This window comes from Nerophis ophidion, linkage group LG07, assembly GCF_033978795.1.
Source record: "Nerophis ophidion isolate RoL-2023_Sa linkage group LG07, RoL_Noph_v1.0, whole genome shotgun sequence".
Taxonomy (NCBI): Eukaryota; Metazoa; Chordata; class Actinopteri; order Syngnathiformes; family Syngnathidae; genus Nerophis; species Nerophis ophidion.
In genome coordinates this window covers 21,033,871-21,048,917 of record NC_084617.1, presented here as the reverse complement: position 1 = coordinate 21,048,917, position 15,047 = coordinate 21,033,871, and the positions used below count along the sequence as shown (strand labels likewise).

Below are 15,047 nucleotides of genomic sequence, written 5' to 3'. Positions count from 1 at the left end.
CCCAGTGAAAGCAGACAGTGTATATACAGTAAGTGATTGTTTTTATGTTCGTAGTTTTTATTCCTTGTTTAGCATCCTCCTTATAATCAAGCCCCAAAATATGAGGTTCTGGATCATCATTTGTCCCAAAATAGTTTTTGTTGTCCCTCATGAAGTCTGCCATGATTAGTAATAGTTGTTGTTTCTTAAGGAAAAAGCAAACTATTTGATGTGCTCTGTGAAATCAATGCGCCGCTGTATAAGGATGGGTAGCGTTCACATTTTAAATGATACATTACCAAATTTCCAGTACCTCGGAATCAATACCAGTAATCAACAATAGAGATTTTTTGTACTTTTGTGTGTGTTAATAAGTATTGTTTTTAATAATGAAAACTTTATTTTATTGCAACATTTAAAAATGAGCTGATATCTTGTTTTATTAACACATTTCTGAGTCTCATTTGCAAATATGGCAATAAGTTGCAATAACAGTTGTAAGTCCAAGATGTAGTGTATATTTTAGGCTGTGTTGGCTAGTCAGTTCAGTGTTTGCTAAATTTGGTATTTTGTTGCGCCCTGAAAAGTGTTGATACTGTAAGTATTGTACTCATTACACACAAGCTGTTTGAATCCAACATGCATCTTAGTAGTTTTCATCAACACATTTGGAGGTGTTGAACTCTCCACGTAAAATTGCCAATGGAAATCAGTAGCAAAGCTAATGTATATTAACAATAAGCTAGCGCATTTTTGGAAAAGTGGAGCCTTACTTACATTGAAGCCTTTTTGAGGTTTTTTTTGGAATTGAAAATGGCAACCTTACCCAGAGGTAGTTTGGCTGATCAACAAAGTGCAAAGAGCCTAGCGAATCTGCAACCGGGCGTGACTTCCCACGCAACCCATTTACAACATGATGTCTTTACTTACTGCATGTATATAAAACAATGGAGGATGTTTTTAAACTGCTTTATAGGCAGAATAGATTGAACTCTATTACTGTACCTCCATTATTGGCCACCTCTTGCTAGCTTTTATTTACACTTTAGACTGCATACAAAGCTATAACTGTATTATCTTTTTTGACACATGATTAACATGAGCGTGTCATGTTTGACCGTCAGCCCACACCTTAATTGCAAGAAAATGCTCTGGCACCGCAGACGAGCGGGAAACAACAGGGAAGAAATGGACAAAGAAAAGTGCACAGTCTCATGTTGGATTAGAAATAAGACAAGCTCCAAGCTTTTCTCACTAAGGGACCATAAACTGAAAAATTAAAGCATGCGGGGTCCATTTTGATATTTTTCATTTACCAAACCAATAAAATATATAATTATTTTTTAACCTTTTGGGCTCCTGTCAAGTTTGGTCTCAGGGACCCAGAGGGTCTTAGTCATAAAAATGTTAAAAATAAGTCACACATATTTTTTGAACGATTAAATCTCCCAATCAACTTCAGGTGTATCTGTCGACATAAAGAAATATATATTTTTTTTAATGTTCATGCCTTTTTTGTCAAAGAAAATCATGTTTTTTTTGTCAACATTTACAATATCCCCCCGCCCAAAAAAAATATTCAAAGATGGAATATTTAATGTGAAGTATTTGGAGCCTTAAATAAGTCAATGATTCACAACAGCATTGTTTTAATGACTTTATTGCGCAATGACAGTTTAAAAATGTTTTCACAAAAATTCACCAAAAAGGCCCAACTTACAAAAAAGTGTTAAAAAAAAAAAAAGGTCACACTTTTCAACACTTAAAACTCCTTAACTTCAGATCATAAGTTGTCATTGTTTGTTTTTTTCCAATGTGTTTGTTTTATGTCCTTTTGTCAAAGAAAACCCTGTTTTAATGGCAAAGACAAAATATACAGCCAACCCCAAAACATTTCAACGTGGAATATTTCATGTAAAGTAATTGGAGCCTTCCATAAATAGTTCCTGGCAAAATGTATTGTAATTCATTATTTTTGAGCAATAATAGTTTAAAATAAAATCCCACTAAAATTCTTGGGTATCATAAGTGTTAAAAATATTAAAAAAAAAAAAAAACTTTCGGCACTTAAGTCTCTAGATCAACTCCATATCTGTCTCTCAATAATACATTTTTTTCCCCCAATTTGTTTGTTTTATGCCTTTTTTTTGTCAAAGAAAATGGTATAGTTTTTTTGAGAAAACAAAATATGCAAATGTTTTTACAAAAAATGTTTCAAAGTTGAACAACTTATTTTGATTCAATATTTTTTAAATTAATTAATTAAACATTGACAGTCCTATGTATTTATTTTAAAAGGTGCCACAGTCCAATTACCAGATTCTAGCAATCGCTCAGCATCTTACTGTTGTCATGACTATGCTGCTCACAGCCTTTAGGGAGCATATTTGGCTCATACGACTGCTATGATCAGGGACGTAGTCTGTCACAATTGAATCCATCTCATCGGACTTGTCATATAAAGTCCGGGATATTCAATCTGAGCCCCAAGTAAACTACTCAAGCTGCTGTTTTGAATCCCAAGCCTTACATCACCAGTGGAAGGTGAGCCTGTCACGTATCCCAACTATGTTTAGTCCGATATCAGCTCTAAAATTAACAGTGTTACTACAAGAGAAAGCGTCGCCTGCCGCGTTTGCACATTCTGGCAGGTAAACAGCTCAATCAGTGAGTAATAAATACTTTATTCTCCCGTCTTCACAGTGGTATTAAAAAGTCAACTACAGTAACAAGTACAGCAGTTCAACATCATTGCAGGGAAGGAAAAAAAAAAAGTCACGCGTTAGCAGTTCGTCATCAACGTCCACCCCCGTTGCCAGCTCCGCCCCCGGCCCCGCCCCCCGACTGGTCCTGAGCGCCTGACATCATCAGGAAGAGGACGAGAGGCACGATGTACATCCACTGGCAGAGACAAAGACAAGACAAATGAATAGGGAACAAACACTCTTACACATGGTAGCTAGCTGAACAGAAAGAAAGCGAGGATAACACATGCTGAACAATCAAGTTAGTTTCTTGCTAGTTTAGTGAAGAATCCGCCCAGTAGTTCCCCATCTTCATTGGAACTTTAACTACACGGGAGAAAGAGCGGGAAGAAAAATAGTGGATTTTATTTAGTCAAACAGATGAGTTAAAAAATAACGTATTTCCTCAAATAGTGGCCTTCCCTCTAATAGACGCCGCACCTGATTTTAACTAAAACAACAGCACATTAACAGATTGGTAGCCACTGTTCATCCATGTATAAAAGTACGATTACTATTTGGTTTAAAATATATATCAAAAGTACATTTTATGATTGAATATTAAGATTAAAAATGCCTCGGTAAAAACCCATACTGTACATACTGCCTTACATCCAGTAGAGGCTTACTAATCTCTGCAGTTGAGTAAACAGCGGCCACTAAATGAGGAGTTACGATAACTTAATAATAGAGGTGTCCTGATACAAGTTTCTCATGTCCGATAAGATATTTATATTGGAGCCTGGCTGATACTCATATTAATCGGATACAATACTCGCAATGATAATACATACTTTTATTATTTTGTAGTGAGGACATGTTTGATCAAAGGAAATTATGAAAAACAGACATATGCTGTCTTTAAATAGAAGTGGAAGGTTACATTCTTTTTTTTTTTTTTGCATGAACTGTGGCTGAATAATGCAGACAATTGTGTTGTCTGTTCTTTGGAGACTTTGTTTGTGTAAGTAATATGCGATTGTAACAGAAAAATGCGAATCCGGTTGGAATTGCGTGTGAATCCCTAAATGCTGAAGCTTAACTGATATACTGATAGAATGTAGAATGACTGTATGAATAGTTTGAATGGTGAAATGGTATTGGGCTACAATGTCCAGGGTGAGGAGTGTGAAGATGGTGGAATGGTTTGAATTGGGTAAAAAATGTTGTAAAAAATGTCCTGGAAAGCCTGGTTTTCCGGCTTTTTTCTCAGCAACATTTTGGGAGAAAAAAAATGGTTACAACCAATTCTCAGCCAAGTCGAACGTTTAAATACTTGAATAAATCCAATTGGATGAAAACTGGGAGTGAGGAAGTCAAAAGAAAAAAAGTGCAAAAAACAGTGGTATTTGAAAGCAGGAACTCCTGGTAATTAGGGAAATTTTGGAACTTGGAAACATTTTGACTTGAATGTCCAGGATGAGTGGAGTGTGTAGATGTTGGAACCGTTCAAATCAGTTAAGAAATGTGGGGTATAGAGTTTTGTATATTGCCCTTTTTTTTTTAAATGGGGAGAAATTCGAGTAATCAAGGAATTTTCCGAACTGAGCATGCTGGCTTGAATGTCCAGGGTGAGTGGATGGTGGAAAGGTTCATCGGATGAGAAATGTGGGATATGCAGTTGATTATATATTTCCCATTCATTGTCAATAGAGAGAAAAAATTATCGCAAATTCCGGGAAAACCGTGAATCTTGGGAAAGGGAAAAATATGTTTTGCGTTCCAATATATGGGAAGAGCAGTGTGGGTGGAATGGTTGAAATGTCAGAATAGTGTTTAAAAAATGCGAAATATTTAGAGAAACGTTCCTATTACCTGGAAATTTCAGGAAAACCAAGAATTTCTGAAAATATTGATAAGAGCAGAATTGTCCTAGGTCATAAGAATGGGTTGGTGTTGGAATTTTTTAAATCTGTTGAACATTTTGATGTAGTAACAGTTTGAATTGAGAACGGGAATTTAAAAATTCCCCCGAAATTTCGGGAAATCTGGAAATTTTTAAGAAAACTAAAATGGCTATTTTTGTTGTCCTGATTATGTAAAATGTTTTGATGGTGAAATGGTTGGAATTGGTTAAAACCTGTGGACTGTAAAAAAGGTGAAAATAGGCTTTGGAAAACAGGGAATTCCTGGAATTTTTTGGACCCTGGAAATTTGCTACTTACATTTACCAGGATCCGTGGAATGTGTTGAAGGTGGAATGGTTTGAATTGGTTGAAAAATGTGGAAATCGCGGAAGGTTAAAAAAATTGCCCATATATTTTCAATGGGAGAAATGTCTCGGAAAACTGGGAATTGTTTTGAAAAAAGTTTAACAGTCCGAACGATTCCTGGATGGGCTAAACATTTTGAAGATCGAAGGGTGTGCTTGGATGAACAGGGATGAAGTTATGCTGAGCCAAAAAGTGGTGGAATAATAGAGAATAGATGAAAAATGGTGTCAAATCGTGTATGTTTGAATGCTTGTAGCATTCACACAGTTGTTTGATACTGGTTTATTGACAAATGTGCTGTTTTAAACTGCAATATTGTTCAGTTAGTATTACGTATGCCGAGCTTGTGTGGTTATTGTGTGCTTAGCTGTTGTGTAGCTGCTAACTCGTAGTAGCCAATAGCCTTGCATGTTTACCTTTGGTAAATGACTTGAATAAAACAGAAATTGTGTGTTTATAGAAGGACATTTAGATGTTAACTGGCTGTCCAGCTTTGTACTAGTAAACACGCTGGAGGACTGCTTGTACCGGAGCGCATATCGGACATTTTGTATTCATGCCGATATCCTCAGGCACTTGTTTGTACACTGATATTGGACGGATTAGGACACCTCTACTTAAGGGGGAGCAGAAAGTGGAAGAAGAGGAGGAGGAAGAGAAGCAGCCACAATTAAGCACAGTACTTCAGTGGGAATCAGCTCTGCTCTCTGCCTCCCCCTGCTGGGGGCTGTGCCGAATTGGTGGCCATGAGGAAGATAGCACCTCCCAGTATCAAATACCACTGAAACACAGCACAGCAGCACATGTCACTGGATTCAGCACAAACAAGTCACGCTGACACAAGCAGACAACAACATCAGGGACAGGAAAGAGGATAACGCCACCTCCTGGCAGGGAAACTTATTTGCCTTGACTCTGTTTAAATATATATAAATTATGTATTTATCAACATTTAAACCAGCGGTGTCCAAACTTTTTACCACTGAGGGCCGAACACTGAATAATCAAAGCATGCGGCGGCCATTGTGTTACTTTTCATTTTCAAAACCAATACAATATATAATTTTTTTAACATTTAGGGATCCCTTCAAGTTTGGTCGAAAAGTGTCTGTCACAAAAAAGTTCACATTCTTTTATAAATTATTATTTTGCGACTTCTCCAGGGTGTGCCCGGCCTTCCGCCCGATTGCAACTGGGATAGGCTCCAGTACCCCGTGCCACCCCGAAAGGGACAAGCGGAAGAAAATGGATGGATTATTCAACACTTAAATCTCTAGAATTACTTCAGGTCTATATGTTGATATGAAGTTAAAAATATATATTTATATGTGTTGTGCCCTTTTTGTCAAAGAAAACATTTCACAACATAAATTATGCAATATTCCCGCCAGAAAATGTTCAGAGTGGAATATTTGATGTGAAGTAATTGGAGCCTTAAATAGGTTTATTATTTATAACATTGATTTTAATTCAATAATATTTTTGGAGCAATGAGTTTTTAAAAAGAACATCCCGATAGACCCATTTGGACCTCCAAATGTATTGTTACTCCTAAAAGTATAAAAATAAGTCATTTTTTTTTTTTTTTACTTTCGACACTTAAGTCTTTACATTAACTTCAGATCCAACTGTCAATTAGTCAATTATACGTTTTATAATTTTTCAATGTTTTTTTTTTAATGCCTTTTTTGGCAAAGAAACATTTGGAAACAGACAATATGCAGTATTTTACCCCCCAAAAATGTCAAAGTGGAATATTTGATGTGAAGTAATTGAAGCCTTTAAGAGGTCAATAATTCATAACAATAATTTTGATTCATTATTATTTGAGCGTTCAAAGCTCTACAGAAAAAAAAACAGCCTTAGGCAGCTTTGAGTCAGTCAACATTGCAACTTTTTCACGTCAAATGTCACCTGTTTACTTTTTCGATTTGACAGTTTTTTCTGTATTAGTTTTTTTAATTTGTATTTTTGGAATGTGGAAGTTAAACAATTAGCTGCGGGCCGAATAAGGCCCGTGGGCCAGACTTTGGACACCCCTGATTTAGAAGATGACTGACTTTTAGCTGGTCGCGTTCACTTCAAACAACTCTGATGAGCCACATGAATAAAAGACGAGGCAACTCAGGTGGAAACTGGTCTCAGTGTTTTAACGAGAAAGAAAGCAAAGCACTGAGGATCACTGCTGCATCCTAACACGTGTTGAACACCAGCGTGCTGTGAAGGATCTAAAAAGGCCTTTTCATTTATTCATCAACCCCTCCAGCACTGTCTTTTCAGGCAGACTGGGTTTACTTACGTATTTAGCAAAGAAAGATTTCTGCTCCTGCGGATTCTTCCCTTTTTTCTCCGTCTCCTGCTCCATGCGCTCCAGGAAGAGAGCCGTTTCAGGTCTGCAAAAAAATTGGCTATTAGAGTTCAAGCAAAGGCACCGAAAAGCGAAAGAAGGGGAATACTGACCCGGGCGCGTTGACGGGCGCCATGACGCTGAGCGTTGTGTTGAACACCTCCAGATCTACCTCGTCCTCCACCTCAGCACCCCCGCAGCCTCCTGGTAACGTGACGATGGAGATGCCGATGAGGTAGCCCGAGACGTCGGTGTGGAGGGTGATGACATCGCTCAGGTGGGACTCTACCATGGCACACTTGGGAGTGGGAGGGTTACAAGCTGACGTAAATCATGACGACGCATGAACATAAACTTGCAATCCTTATTCCACGCTACAAATTGTCGTAGTAATTAGTACAGGGGTGTCCAAATTTTTTTCCACTGTGGGCCGCATACTGAAAAATTAAAGCATGCGGGGGCCATTTTGATATTTTTCATTTTCAATACCAATACAATATATAGGTTTTTTTTTTTTATCATTAGGGCCCACCCTCTCAAGTTTGGTTCTGGGGATTTGGAAGGGTCTCAGTCAAAACATTTTTTAAACATAAGTCATATATAATGATTATTAGTTATTATTATTCAATGCTTAAATCTCTAAATCAAATTAAGTTATATGTGTCGATATAAAATAAAACAATTACTTTGTATGACTTTTTTTGTGAAAGAAAACCGTTTTTAGGGCAAAAACAAAATATGCAATGTTTCCCCCCCAAAAAAATTTAAAAGAGGAATGTCAATGTGAAGTAATTGGATTCTTAACTTAGTCAATAAATCATAACACCATTGATTCATTATTGTTTTTTGAGCAATGACAGTAGGATCCCACTAAAACTCTTGGGGATCTAAAAGTGCCTCACTGATAAAAGTGTTAAAAATAGGTCATACATTTTTATTTTTACTTTCAACATTTAAATTTAGAGATCAGAAATGGGCAAAATATGGCATATCAAACATTTCCAAAATATTTATTTTAAACCTTTAACATCAAAACTACTAATGTACATTGCCATTTATTAAATTATTGTAAGTTTTGAACTTTAGAAAATATTCCAATGGTTGGAATTTGTGCTTTTGAGTACTGTATGAGTTATTACGGTAATAACAGCAGCTCCAGGCCAACGAGACACAAAGCAGAGTGGGCGGGGTTTGTTTACAAAGAGGCAAGCCCATCACAAATTTTTATGACAAAGTTCTGCAAAAAGTTAATATCAAATTGTGGGTGTCTTTTCTCCTTTGCGCTCATATTTGGCCATTTGTGCTGCGTTCTGCTTGATTGCAAAAGATGTCGATCAAGGTCGTGGTCTGAGAAGTAAAAGAGGAGCGATGTTCATTTGTTTTTAATATTCAGTGTTTTATTCTTCATATGTAATATTGTAAATCCCACATTCTTTATTGTGTTCCATCCATCCATCAATCTTCCGCTTATCCGAGGTCAGGTCGCGGGGCAACAGCCATAGCAGGGAAACCCAGACTTCCCTCTCCCCAGCCACTTCGTCTAGCTCTTCCCGGGGGATCCCCAGGCGTTCCCAGGCCATCCGGGAGACATAGTCTTCCCAACGTCTCCTGGGTCTTCCCCGTGGCCTTCTACCGGTTGGACGTGCCCTAAACACCTCCCTAGTGAGGCGTTCGGGTGGCATCCTGACCAGATGCCCGAACCACCTCATCTGGCTCCTCTCGATGTGAAGGAGCAGCGGCTTTACTTTGAGTTCCTCCCGGATGGCAGAGCTTCTCACCCTATCTCTAAGGGAGAGCCTCGCCACACGGCGGTGAAAACTCATTTCGGCCGCTTGTACCCGTGATCTTATCCTTTCGGTCATGACCCAAAGCTCATGACCATAGGTGACGATGGGAACGTAGATCGACCGGTAAATTGAGAGCTTTGCCTTCCGGCTCAGCTCCTTCCTCACCACAACGGATCGGTACAACGCCCGCATTACTGAAGACGCCGCACCGATCCGCCTGTCGATCTCACGATCCACTCTTCCCTCACTCGTGAACAAGACTCCTAGGTACTTGAACTCCTCCATTTGTGGCAGGATCTCCTCCCCAACCCGGAGATGGCATTCCACCCTTTTCCGGGCGGGAACCATGGACTCGGACTTGGAGGTGCTGATTCTCATTCCGGTCGCTTCACACTCGGCTGCAAACCGTTCCCGGTGTTTCATTCAGTAAAAAAAAAAAACTAACATTAAATTCAGTTTTTTTAAGTGGTCCGTTATTTTTAGCAATCTATCAGACATTTTGTGTTTTTGTATTAGTGTGCCTGCAAAAAGGGACCAGAGAGCGCGCGCACACACACACGCACATCTGCACCAGATCAACTTCGAAATCTGTTGATTTGAAATTTTTATAATTGCTTTTATACTTTTTACAATTGTTTGTTTTATGCTCTTTTGTAAAAAAACAAACACTTTTATATTGAAAAAAACTAAATATACAATATTTTCCCCATAAAATATTTAAAAGTGAAATATTTAATGTGAGGTAATTGGAGCCCTGAATAGGTCAATAATTATTAACAACATTGATTTCAATTAATTGTTATTTGGTGAGTAATGACAGCTTCACAGAAAACAACAGCCTGAATGGCAGTTTTGTGTTATTAGAGTAAACATTGCAACTTGTTATCGTTACATTTCACCTGTTTGCTCTTTTAGTCCACTTTGTAATGTCATTTTTTCCAAAAAGTGTTTTTAGCATATGCCGCACTTTGGACACCCCTGAAATCATAAATAGTACATGTTCTGCGATTAAATACATACGGCTCTGACGAAAGCGGTGAGGTAACCTTCCATCTGCCGCTCCGTCTGTCTTTCAGCCTGCAGGGACACCCGAGGCACTCGGACTCGATACAGACCGTCCACAGCAGCCACTTCCTACAATAGATGCACTGATCAGTTTGCTGCCATCAAAAAAACATAGTCAGCGGTGTTAGATGGCTAATTTACTCACCTTTAATTTAAATCTGTCAGCCTCTGACAGCTGGTTCTGACTTAGGGACACGCTGGGCTCCCTACCTGCTCGCAGCACCAGAGCTCCACGTACCTGGAACTTGGCCACTTCGTCTGCAACCAGACCAAGATCACGCGAGAGTTCAACGCAGAACGGACACATTTTACGGCACGTTCAAACGGCGACGACAGCTCAATCGTGGGTAGACTAACCAAATAGATGATTGTGGCAGTTTGTTTACGTATGGAAACATTTATGAAAATTATCAATGTTTTTCAAATAATCTGTTTCAAAAGATCACCAAAGCCAACACCTCCATCATTAAAATCTATGGTGACTCAAAATGTTGTATATTCAAATACTACTCCTTGTCTGAGAAACCTTAACATTGAATATGTTAGTTTATGTGATGAAAAATGTTCCATCAAATATATGAGGGCAGTTTTAGTGAAAATTCATAGACAATATATCCTGAAGGAGTTCACAAAACTTGAGCTAAGGAAAATAAGGACAAGATATATTACATACCCAATTCTTCTCAAAATTAAATAAATACAATTAAAATTATTGATGGAATATACCCTTCAAAGGATTTTTTGAAACTTAAATTTAACATGGAGGTTGATGGCTATGTGGAATGTGAGACTGTACATGTGTTTGGGGAGGAGATCAGAGATTGGCTGAGAAACAAGGGTACAACGATGTCCCCATTCTCCATAAAAGAGATTAAATTTGGTATTTTTATGTTTCTATGTTACGACTGTAACATAGAAACGTTTGTCAACATTATTATGCTCCAGGGAAAACATTTTCCACATAAATGTCAATTGATGAAAATAAGGCCTACATTTTCTAATTGGCATAATGGTTTAGAATGATCAATCAAATCTTGGAGAATGATTAAGTACAATAGCCCTTAAATTTATATTGTTGTTAAAAACATTTAAAGTGATTTAGGCAGTGGTGTGCAGTCAGGGCCAACAAGGCCTTCTCTGCTGGCCTAACGTAACCAGAAATCATAATCATAATTAAAAGATAAAATTATTTTTTTTATTTACTTTCCCTAAATATCTAAAAGTATTTATATTCTCTTAATATCATATTATGCTCCTTCAAGTGCTGTTGTTTTTAGTTTTAGTTTGTATCTAATCAGAATTCAGCTAGTTTATGTTGCCATGCAGTACAAAATCTGCCAGACGCCTTCAGAATCAACAATGCTGGCGTCCGTGTACTGTAAGTGAACGGGCACATACAGTTGATGGACAGTTGCGGTAGCCAATCAGATCACGAGTTGTCAGTAAGGCCTTCTAGCTGGCCTCAGGTTGAACGTGACATTTGCGCGTCCTGTGATTGAATACTCAACAGTACCGTTAGCGGATGAGTTTGTGAACAAATCGAGTTGAGGGACAGTTGCGATAGCCAATCTGATCACTGGTTGTTGACAGTAGCTGTTCTGTTACAACTAAAAGTTGTAAACTCTTGTTGTGAAAGTGTGTCATGCTTGTAATTTAATTAACATTGTTACATGTGTATTTGTCGCCATCATGTGGTCAGGGCAGTTAATATATTTTTGATAGCAAGTTCCATTAGCCAAGCAGATACATTTACGGTATATGTTTTAATTGCTGATGCGTCTTAATCTATTTTTAAATGTGGCAGAAATTAACCCGTTTTGTATACTGTTGATGTGTAAATGTGCTCCTGTATGGTATTTCTCCTGCAAAGATCATGTAGTAGGGCTGGGCAGAATATAGATATACGCGGTTTGTCTCTGTGAAATATAGAAAATGACAATATCATGATATTCTAGTATACGTTCTCACGCAGTTGCTTTTAGCTGCGGGCATTACATTACAGGCTCTTCCCACTCTTTATTGTACCTCCTTCTCACAGACAGCAAGCGCACAAACTTACACGTCACATACTGTCACGTCATACGTCACATACGTATACGCCCTTGCCCAGCAGAGAGGTAGCAGCATGGGTAACGTTAGCTGTGATGCTAGCGAAGCCGTGCGAGTGGTAATACGAGAGAAAGAAAGTGCAAATGAAGGAAGAATTACTTCCCCCAAAAAACAGCACGGGGTCCATCGTCTGGCGGTGGTTCGGCTTGAAGCGGGAAGATGTCGAATAGACAACTTTAATTTGTCAAGTGTGGGGCACAAGCGATGCTACCAAAAGTAGCATTACTGCTAATATGTAGTCAATCCCCACCTAGTACCAACCTCGTCACGTCCGTTGTGTCCTGAGCAAGACACTGCACCCTTGCTCCTGATGGGTGCTGGTTAGCGCCTTGTATGGCAGCTCCCTCCATCAGTGTGTGAATGTGTGTGTGAATGGGTATATGTGGAAGTAGTGTCAAAGCGTTTTGAGTACCTTGAAGGTAGAAAAGCACTATTCAAGTACAACCCATTTATCATTTATTTATCATTTGAAAAGTCACCTGTAATAACTGTTTAATAAATACAGTTTTGGTCAATTGGCTTAGTTGTGATGTCCTTCTCTGCATGAAAGTTTAAAATGAGCATATATTAATGCGGTATGAAGAAAAATGGTTTAATGTAGACACATAGAATCACCATATTGCTGTGATTATATGTATCAAGTGTTAATTCAAGGCTAAGGCAAAATATCGAGATAGATATTGTTTATCGCGATATGGCCTAAAAATATCGAGATATTAAAAACAGGCCATATCGCCCAGCCCTATCACGTAGCGACATCAATTATGGTATTTTGAGAGGTAATTTTTGAAGTCGGACATCACTGAAGGCCTAGGTGGGAAACACACGGCCCGCCACTGGATTTAGGTACCCCTTTTTGTCTTTTTTCCCCCACATTTTTTAGTATCATTACTCTCTGTATTTGCTTTAGTTTTCTTTCCAGTGTTTCCCACAGGTCAGGAATCTATATGTGGTGGTGTGGTCGGGCGGCATGTGGAGTGCGGTGGGGGCTAAGTGGCAGCGGCGATGATTAAGAAGAACGCGGAGTTGGAATATAATTACAACACTTTGTGTACATATTTATATACACATTTATATGATATTTACGTATTTATATAATATGTAACTACAAGCTCCATTCACAGAGTAACATTGCTTTTATGAGCAGTTAAGCGAGTCAAAAGCCGAAAAAAAATATATATACTTTTTTTGTGGCGGCCGTAATTCATTTGTGGCGGCCGCCACAAATAAATGAATGTGTGGGAAACCCTGCTTGATGTTGAAAGTGCCTCCACTTTTGTCTGAATTGAAATGTATGTTTGTTGTTCAATAAAATACAACAAATAAGAAAACTAAACAAATAGATGAGACATGTCAAAGGACAGTGATGACGTTTGAGAATTTTAACACACGCCAAATTCCCAACAGGGCCGCAGACTTTGTAAATATATCTCAAAAGCCCGTCTTGTGAAGCTGGTAAGTTAGTTTAAGACAGCTGCAGAAAATGTTGCATATTTTATAATCTAGTTTGGTGCGCAGAGGCGCTTTCCCCACATCACCTCTTTAATAGCTTCCGTACAACAAATAAAGCATTATAGTAGAACAAAAAATCATCTTACCAACTTCAAAAGAATGTTCTAGAGGGAAAGAGAAGTCATTGAATTCTGCGTCCATAACATCTCCAACCTGAGAAGTAAAAACACGTTAGCACACCCGGCCGAAGCCAAAGCTAAAGCTAACGCCACGACTAGCAGGTGTAGCTTACGCTTCTTTCAAAACGACCTATATGGCTTAAAAAATACGCGTCAAACATACCCTCCTGCCGTTGTTACACCGGCCAAAGTCGACACACGCGAACAACAAAACAGAAGAAACAACTGTTGCTTGAAATGATAATAGAGGCTTCATTTTGTTGATCGAATGGGTGCCCATGGCAAGGGTAATGCAGCGGTCTAGATTTCCGGTCTGCTCTTTCACAATAAGAGTACACAACACTGCAGGTCTACGCGTATGTACTGAATTTCCGGTGAGCTTGGCGCCAACAAATTCGTCAGTATAAATGATCATCAATTCACGTACATCAGGGTTGTCCAACATGCTATGTTTAACAGCCAAACAGGTTATGATAACACCAATCTGCCATGCATGCAGTTAGTCTTTTTTCTTTAAAACTCTCATTGCTCCAAAAATAAAAATGATTTAAAATCAATGTTACGAATTATTGACTTCATCAAGACTCCAAATACTTCACATCTAATCCTCCACTTTAAACAAAATATTGCATATTTAGTGTTCGCCATATATATATATATAAATGGGTTGTACTTGTATAGCGCTTTTCTACCTTCAAGGTACTCAAAGCGCTTTGACACTACTTCCACATTTACACACTGATGGAGGGAGCTGCCATGCAAGGCGCCAACCAGCATCCATCAGGAGCAAGGGTGAAGTGTCTTGCTCAGGACACAACGGACATGACGAGGTTGGTACTAGGTGGGATTTGAACCAGGGACCCTCGGGTTGCGCACGGCCACTCTTCCACTGCGCCACGCCGTCCCATATATATATATATATATATATATATATATATATATATATATATATATATATAACCCACGCATTCACGGGGAGAACATGCAAACTCCACACAGAAAGATCCCGAGCCTGGATTTGAACCCAGGGCTGCAGGACCTTCGTATTGTGAGGCAGATGCACTAACCCCTCTGCCACCGTGAAGCCTATATATATATATGTGTGGCGCAGTGGAAGAGTGGCCGTGCGCTATATATATATATATATATATATATATTGCGCACGGCCACTC

General features: G+C 38.7%; 1 protein-coding gene across 2 annotated transcripts; it reads right to left on the bottom strand.

Annotated features, from left to right (window-relative positions):
* Positions 1 to 1,611: 1,611 nt before the first annotated feature.
* Positions 1,612 to 14,208, bottom strand: emc10 (ER membrane protein complex subunit 10). Of its 2 annotated transcripts, XM_061905611.1 has the most exons (8): positions 14,039 to 14,208; positions 13,843 to 13,909; positions 10,281 to 10,393; positions 10,091 to 10,204; positions 7,397 to 7,581; positions 7,236 to 7,329; positions 5,620 to 5,717; positions 1,612 to 2,880 (listed from the first exon to the last, which is right to left on the bottom strand). In XM_061905611.1, the coding sequence occupies exons 1-7, from the start codon at positions 14,153 to 14,155 to the stop codon at positions 5,631 to 5,633; spliced, it is 777 nt and encodes a 258-aa protein (XP_061761595.1). In that variant the 5' UTR covers positions 14,156 to 14,208; the 3' UTR covers positions 1,612 to 2,880; positions 5,620 to 5,630. The 2 variants fall into 2 exon arrangements, with proteins under 2 accessions (XP_061761595.1, XP_061761594.1); XM_061905610.1 differs by lacking the exon at positions 5,620 to 5,717.
* Positions 14,209 to 15,047: the final 839 nt, after the last annotated feature.